Source organism: Cherax quadricarinatus, chromosome 18 (genome assembly GCF_038502225.1).
Source record: "Cherax quadricarinatus isolate ZL_2023a chromosome 18, ASM3850222v1, whole genome shotgun sequence".
Lineage (NCBI taxonomy): Eukaryota > Metazoa > Arthropoda > Malacostraca > Decapoda > Parastacidae > Cherax > Cherax quadricarinatus.
Window position 1 is genome coordinate 20,151,003 of NC_091309.1, and position 8,940 is coordinate 20,159,942.

An 8,940-nucleotide genomic window follows, 5' to 3' on the forward strand; every position below is an offset into this window, starting at 1 on the left:
TGTTTTCACTTTTGTGTAAAACTGGCCTCATATGCATATACACACACAAACATGCACACTGTATCCAGTGTAATCCTTTCAAGGTCGGTCCCATTGTACTACGGCTTTGAAGCCAGTGTCGGCTCTATGGTGCTATGCCATGAGCTCAGCTCACTCAGATAAGTCGAGCTGTGAGTGGTAAATTTGGGCCTAGATAAGAGAGAATAGGTCTATGCAGTAAGTGTGCACCACATGAAAAAAATTCCTGCAGCAGGCAGTGCATAATTAAAAAAAAAAGACCATGTTCTTGGGTTTAAAAGAGCAACTTTGCGGTGTATTTTTGTATGGTTTTTATGGTTGTATTCTCAGTTTCTTGGTCTAATTTGATGAAATAGAAGATATATTACAGAAATAGAGATGATTTTGATTGGTTTTAGGACTGAAAATAGCTTGAAATTGAGCTCAAAGTAGCAGAAATGTTTGATTTTTGAAGATGTTCAAGAGTAAACAAATCATGTCATGCATCCAATACATGTCAACTCAACTGGTGGGTCTAATATGCATTCACGAATGCGCTATTATTTATACAATTATTACAAAATTGAACAGTAAATCTATTTTTTTGTATGAATAAAAATTCTTTGTGAACAAAAAATCAAAATGGCATTCATGTGTAAAGCCTGAAAATGTAACTAATGCAAAGAGGAAATGTTATTTTAGTGCCAGGAATGCTTGTATTGTTTATTCTAGACCTTATTTTGAAATTTAGAGTAAAATTGGCCAAATTACCAATTTCTGATCACTCTACTGGGTAGTTGAAATAATTGATTGGGCAATTTCTTGTGTTCGATCGATAAAATGAAAGACAACTAGCGAAAGAGCTAAGAATTTGGTCAACTGGAACAATGTAATTGGCCTAAAATCGGAGGAAATTGCCAATGTGTAAGTATCAAACCATACCATGGGTGGGGTTTGATCCCGCGGTCAGAGAGTCTCAAAACTCCAGACAGTCGTGTTAGCCACTGGACCAGCTAGCCACAGACCGTGGCTAACGCGACGGTCTGGAGTTTTGAGACTCTCTGACCGCGGGATCAAACCCCACCTGTGGTATGGTTTGTTTGCAATCGTGTCATTACGATTTCGAGAGTCGTGTAAGTATTGCTGACACAGCAAAATTCGTGAAAGCATAATTTCATCAGTTTTCTATCAAATTTTGTACTTTTTGTTTAATCACCTTTAGAAAAAGATTCTCTACCATTTCATAAGAATTTTTTTTTCTGAAAATTTTGCAACGCTGAAAGTAAGCTCGAGAGCAGGGGTCACTGCCCAGAAAGAGTTAAGAGTTAATTATTTATTTAACACCCAAGAAGTTATCTTCACTACCCACCTTTTCAAGATTATCAATTTCTTCCTCTCGGTCAGTCCCTTCTTCCATATCCTCCTCTTCGTCTAATGTTCTCTCATCGTCATAGTCATCGACTAGCATTTCCGCAGTGGGCTCAAATTCTCCATCTCCAGCATCGCTTTCACTTCCAGTGGTCCCTATGCTCTCTTTCTGTTGTCAAAGAAAAAAAAAAAAATTATTAGGGAAAAAGTTTACACATACATAATCCCTGCTACTGAACCTCTGAAAAATAAGGGGAGGGGGCATCTGTTCAATATGGAATTTTTGAATTTTCAGGTCCTGGAACTATATACTAAGCATCATTAGCCTCCCCCAAATAGAGCTTAGCTCTACCAATTGCCAAAGCTCTGTAGTAAGATAATAAGACTTAACTTCTGCCCCTTACCCAGCAAGAATACTGATCCATAGAAGGAAATTCATTTAACAGCATCCACTAACCGATATATGATACACAATAAGGCAAAAATTGAAAGGTGTAAACACATTCGTTCAGCCTGGTTGAGAAAAGATGACTGCCAGGTCTCAATGAATGGTGCTGACCTGTGATGCACTTCTACTATACATTTAAGGCAAAGAACCATATGCAGTTCACCTTTGCAGGAAAGTGCAATGTACTTAAGCACCAATCAGTAAATGCAATAGTAACACAGTTGTACCAGGGAGTGACACTTCAAACAAGTGCTAACTTTTGGGAGAGCTTTTAATAGAAAGACCTATTGAGTAACTAGTTAAATGATTATTCTTACCTAGCATTTAGCATTACCGGATAGTCAACTATACTAACTTCTGCTTAGCAGAAGGAAAAGTGTTTTCAACATACAGTGCTGCTATGCACAGTGTTTTACTATACGGCTATGAGTGGTGAGAAGACTGAAATTCTGGCTTGGGTAATGCACTATCAGCTGTCAATGACAACAATAACTACATTCAAGAGTTACACTACTGGCTACAACATGATACTCAGTGCATTTTAAGATTTCCAATAAAAGAATATCTTCTTCCATGTTAATGCAATGCATTAACCTTAACAAAATTGAGAATGAACTGGAAAAAATAGGGAGAGAATTCAGTAGTTCAAGAACTCGAAACTGCAACTGGTTTGTAAACAGCATCAAGCAGCATGAAAATGACATCGATCGAGCACACTGTAAATCTCCAAGCGGATATAAACCAAGTCTTTCAGTGGGTCTCAGACATCATTACAACATTCAAGGACAAATGTCAGTTATAGTAGGGCCCCACTTATATGGCAGGTTAGGTTCCAGGCTACTGCCAGAAAGCAGACATTACCAGGAAGCAAGACGCCATTTTTTCCACTTATAAATGCATATACGTAAATGCCAGGGGTAACAAGTTTACACTAGCATATATTATGTTAGCAATAGAACTAAGCATTAAAAACAATAAAAAGTAAAATACACACACACAGTACACCCACCATTACTTACCTTAAAGTATTTGTAGTCTTAATGTAAGGTAAGATTTCGTTTGGGTTTTTAACCCCGGAGGGTTAGCCACCCAGGATAACCCAAGAAAGTCAGTGCGTCGTCGAGGACTATCTAACTTATTTCTGTTGGGGTCCTCAAATCTTGTCCCCCGGGATGCGACCCACACCAGTCGACTAACACCCAGGTACCTATTTGCTGCTAGGTGAACAGGACAACAGGTGTAAGGAAACGTGTCAAAATGTTTCCACTCACTGGGAATTAAATCCGGGCCCTTCGTGTGTGAAGGGGGAGCTTTAGCCACCAGGCCTGGTGAGAGATGAGTTTTATTTGTAGAAAGTCAGGTTTGGGAAGTATGGTATCCAGCCAGGGAAGCCCTACCCACACATACTGTAAACAAACCAGGCAAACACGTCTCGTTTTCGTCACTTTACACTGTGTACAAGTTGTCTCCACACGTTGATACAGTAGAATAAATAGAGAGAAACACTCCCAATCTCATATAACACCATTTTTAAAAGAAATGACACCCTGAGTGAAGGCATACTTAACCCCTCGACTGTCGCAACCCCAAATCCTGAGGTGTCTCCTGGTGTTGCAAAAATTAAAAAAATAAAAAATTATTTTTTCTTATGAAATGATAGAGAATCTTTTCCCGATGGTAATGACATCAAAAGTATGAAATTTGATGGAAAACTGACGGAATTACGTTCTCGCGCAGTTAGCGACCTCGGCGATATTTAAAAATTGGCGATTTCGCCCACTTTGAGCCCTATTTTCGGCTAATTCCGTTGTTCCAGCCGACCAAACTCATAGATATTTTTTTACAACTCCATTTTTTTTCTATCGATTGAGTACAAGAAACTGCCTATTTACCGATTTCAACTACCCAATAACGTGGTCAGAAATTTGCAATTTGGTTAATTTCATGAAAATTAAAAAATATGACAATTTAAAAATAAGGTCCAGAATGAACAATGCAGACATTCCTGGCTCTAAAATAACGTTTTCTTTGTTCATCAGTCACATTTCCAAGCCCCTCTGATATTACTCTTGCTTTCTATTTTTAATTTTTATTCAAACAAAAAAATAGAAGATTTACTGTTATGCAGACTACTGCAATACTGTAATAATTGTACAAATAATGTCAACCCATTCATGACTGCATATTAGAATGGCTAGTTGGACACTTATTGGACAATGACATCGTTTGTTTACTTTTGAACATCGGCAAAAATCAAACATTTCCCCTACTTTGAGCTCCATTCCCAGGTTCTTTTTATAGTAAAACCAATCAAAATCACCTCTATTTCTATAATATGTTTTCCATTCTATCAAATGAGACCAAGAAAACGAGAATACAACCATAAATACTATATGAAAATAGACCACAAAGTCGGCATTTCAATTAAAAAAAAAAGGCGGAGTTTTTTTTCTCATTATGCACTGCGTGCTCCAGGATTTTTTTTATATGGTGCACACTGACCGCACAGACCCATTCTCTCACATGTGGGCCTACCAGCTTTCTCCTGCTTGATTTGAAGCCGCTAGAATTTATGAGTATATATATGTCAAACACGATACTTCGTAAGACGTATATATATGACCGAAACAGTCAAAGGGTTAATATTATGAATAACAATACAAATGAATTTATTAGATCATTGCAAATATATTAGTAATACGAAAAAAATCACCTCATTTCTGCTGTTTCATTTATTAGGCATTCTTTAGCTTCATTCATAAATTGATTTGTAGACTGGCCTTGACATAATCAGGCAACTCATTCCATTCTCAACTGCTATATAACAAGTGAGGTGTTGGAGACCTGGCTTGTTGCCACTATGTTGTAATAATGATTTTTATTTGTTATTTAGTGTGATTATTGTACTAATTATCACATCTTCAAAAAACTTATGTTACATTGTTTATTTACTATTCTATCAATTAGCTGAAGGTTTGTTTAGTCTTAAGTCTGCCTGAAATGATTTGTATATCTATGGGCACTACCACATATGACAACTTATGGACTTTACCATATATAACAACTTACAGGTCTTACCATACATGACAACTTATGGGCTTTACCATATGTGACAGCTTATGGGCTGTACCACACATGACAACTTTCGTCATTTATCATCTTCATAGTAAATATATGTGTGTGTCCACTTCTAGTACCATAATGACTTTAAACAATTTATTTACTAATTTGAACATGAAACAGAGAAGTACAAAGGAATACAGTAATTAAGTGTAACATGCCGAAGCCCCTTGTATGCAGAGCATTATGGGAAGGCTTAAAGTTAACTTAAGATTAATTAAGCAATAAGCAAATTTATTTACAAAGCTGATACATATGTACAGTATAAAAGATGGCAGGATTTAAGGATGCACAAAGAACAAGAATAGTCTCCATGTTACTGAATAAGAGCTAGATTATCCTCGGTGAACTTATACTGTTGCATAGTATTTTGTATTGTTAGTGAATTAATATCTCTCGCCTTGTTAGAACAAAATAAATATTAAACCTTCAAATATTAAAATTAAAACTATAACAAAACTATTTCAATTTTAAGAACAGTATAGGCCAAGCTTTGCCTGAAATGCAATGCATTCAATGGGCATCTGAGACAGCAATATGTTATGTCAAACAAAACCGGCTTTCATCCAATTCTGTCCCTGTTCTTCTCCTAGCCTTCCCCAGCTCCCATACTTAATTGGTAACATACCTTATCCTATTTTATTTGTAATGTAATTTAAGTAACTTGCTCTATCTTTGCCATCTCTATTCAATCACTCCACAATGAATCATTTTAAATATGTATTTTTTTTTGTAACTGGCCATTTGTCATTAGTTACTTTCCTTACTGCACTTATGATTGTAATTAACTGCATTAGAAGTCCTACTTAATAGTCTATGTCTAGTTCTTAAGTTAACTAACTTGTAAGCCTTATAATTTGCTGCTCAAAATACATTGCATAATTAGTATTTTTATTTTGTGCCTACCACTGTATTAATTCGCATAAATTACATTATTTGTATAGTATAGAGAAATGAACATTATGATTATTTTTATTATTGTTATTATTTGTAAACAAAAAGTCTTGTATGCCTGAACAGTTAGTCACCATGCCTGTCTATAGACAAAATTTAATCTAGCATTTATTTTTTTTATACTGTGTACACTATTCACTATCAATTCACCTAGCATGCATGGATAAAAGCATATTCTTAGATATTTCACTGACGTTACCATTGAGAAAGGTTTCTCGTTATACAGTATGTACTTCAAAATTATTTGCCATTTTCAGTTCACCTTTTAAGCCAAAAAGTTTAGGTTCTATTTTTTCTAAGAGTAGAGACAGTTTATTATTTATTAACCATTTACTCCAAGGCTCAAGGTTCAGTCATAGTACTTTAACTGTAAGGAGTGCATGTGTGGGATCTGGAAGTGCATGAGGGATATGAGTGTGCATTAGGGATTTGGGAGTGCTTGAGGGATCTGGGAGTGCTTCAAGAGTTTGGAAGTCCTTGAGAGAGTAACAGGCACTCCTTCATGTATGTGATCCCATGAGGGATTACATACATGAAGGAGTGCACACATGAGGAAGCAAGCATGGGTGTGTATGAGTTAGTGTGAGGTGCATGGGGGAATGAGTTTATATGGGAGAGTATCTGAAGGAGTAGTGGTGGCAACTTTTTTCATCAAGAAACAGCATTTTGTCTCCTGACGGGTCTTAACCAGATGATGACCTGTTCAATGGTTAAGCATCTGCTGGCTTACTGAACTAGGGTTTACACCTATTTCAAGAAACAAATTATGTCCATAGAGCAATAAATCCTAAAATAAGATGTCTAGGGCATTTCCTACCAAAGGGGAACATAAGAATAACAAATCACTGCAGTAGGCAAATTAGCCCATGTTAGGCAGGTCCAGCTCACACCCACTCACGTAACTCTCCAATCTATATTTAAGGCTACCCAAAGTTCCCAACCCAATGATGCTACCTGGGAGCTTGTTCCAGTCATCTATACTATTACCAAACCAGTACTTCCTGATATCCTTTCTAAATCTAAGTCTGACTAACTTGAATACACTGCTTAGAGTGATATGATGGAGTGTATACGGAAGTGACTGGACACACAAATGTGCGAAAATGTGTACAAGAGGGTATTGAAATATTTGGGGAATTGAGTATAAGGGAGTGTGTGTATGAAGAAGTTTGTGAGTGAAGGAATACATAGAGGAGGGTGGGAACAGAGTGAGATGGCAAGGACATTAGGGAGGAAATGAGTGTATGTTTATTTGGGTGCAGGTCCCCACAAGTACAATTATCATACATAATAACATGTGTAAATTGCTTAGGATAACCCTGAAAAGTCAGACAAAGTGACTAATATGCATAGGAGGTTCTTGTAATAACTTGTTATTTATAGACTAGCAGTAAATTACAGTAAAAAACAATGATCATAACCTTAAAAATTAAAATACCTAAGTAACTAAATGTATAAAAGAGAGAATAAATGTCTGAGAAGGGAATGAGAGATAGGATGGGGAAGAAGTGCACAGGGGGAGAATAAATGCAAAGGGAAAGTAAGTGCATATAAGGAAAATAAGTGCATAAAGGGAGAATAGATGCATAAAGGGAGAACAAACGCATAAAGGGAAAATAAATGAATACAGGGAGAATAAATGCATAAAGGGAGAATAAGTGCACAGAGGGGAAATAAGTGCATGGAAGGAGAATAAGTGCATGGAAGGAGAATAAGTGCATGGAAGGAGAATAAGTGCATGGAAGGAGAATGAGTGCATGGAAGGAGAATGAGTGCATGGAAGGAGAATGAGTGCATTGCGGATATGAGTGCAATGAGGAATGTATAAAGGCAACGAGTGCATGAAGAAGTGTACGTGAGGAAGTGGGTGTGCGAGGGAGCATGAGGAAGAGTATGGGAGTGCGTGAGGAAGAGATGAGGGAGTGCGTGAGGAAGAGATGAGGGAGTGCGTGAGGAAGAGATGCGAGAGTGCGTGAAGGAGAGGGAGTGCGTGAGGGAGTGGGTGAAGGAGAGGGAGTGCGTGAGGGAGTGGGTGAGGGAGTGCGTGAGGGAGAGCGAGCGAGCGAGTGACGTCCAGTTCACACTCGTCACCACCACCAGCGCGACCCATAACTCCTCTCCCTCACCTGCTCTCTCCAACACTATGCCGCCCGGGCTCTTCCCTCCCCGCCTGGGGTGCCAGGTACATACGTGGACTTCACGACGCAATAACCAGCTTCTACTACGCCCTTAATTACCAACAGCGATAAGAAATCAAGACGCAGCCCACCCAGCCAATCGTCAATCACTTATCAGCACTCATTTTGGCGTTCCAGTTACCTATTACACCGACTCTTCCGCAGTAGAAGATGGTTGAATAGCTTGTGCAGCGAGTGGCACGCCATGTAGCTGCAATTTGAACCTTTTGCGCTAATTATTCACCGAATCCCTTTAAAACGTGGCGCACTGCTCTCATCCCCCCCACCTCGAGCCAGTGTAAACAAAGCCACCTAGTGATTTCCATTCATCACATCTACGCTACTACCACTACTCCACCCTTTTTATCAATCTCAACAGTGGCTAGAATATAATTTATCTGGCCATTTTTCTCCATTAATACACAGTTTTTGCACAAATGAACAATATCAACAAGAATTGATCAAACTTCACCTCCGCCATGTTGGTTTCTATCGGGGGACGCCGGACGCCTAGAGCTTCAGTAAGGGTGTCCACCATTGGTTCAAAATCACCCACAACAATGTTCTTTCTGTTTATTGGCTACATTATGGCCAATCATAGCTGGGGCGCCAAATATTAGGCGGGGCTTTCAAATTGTCGTAATTCCTTCTGTCATAATTATTATTATTATAATAAAAAAGAAGCGCTAAACCTACAAGGGTCATACAGATAATGTCATAATATATTGACTTATTTGTGAAGGGAACATGAAAAAGAATGATGGCCACAAATAAAATGTTCAAAAACTTTAATTTTGTATATCTTATCTACATAATATATCGACTAATATTTTTAAATTACAGATTGAATTAAAAATGCATACATATATCAAATCA

The 8,940-nt window shown here is 37.9% G+C and overlaps 1 protein-coding gene across 5 annotated transcripts in view; it reads right to left on the reverse strand.

Annotated features, from left to right (window-relative positions):
- LOC128689429 (mesoderm induction early response protein 1) overlaps positions 1-8,500 on the reverse strand; it is a 169,369-nt gene extending 160,869 nt beyond the window's left edge. For all 5 annotated transcript variants that reach the window (XM_053777723.2, XM_053777721.2, XM_053777724.2 and 2 more), the window contains exons 1-2: positions 8,207-8,500; positions 1,367-1,534 (exon numbers count right to left, since the gene is read on the reverse strand). In XM_053777723.2, coding sequence (XP_053633698.1) covers positions 1,367-1,465 — 99 coding nt within the window. In that variant the 5' untranslated portion in view covers positions 1,466-1,534; positions 8,207-8,500. The remainder of the gene's footprint in view (positions 1-1,366; positions 1,535-8,206) is intronic.
- Positions 8,501-8,940: the final 440 nt, after the last annotated feature.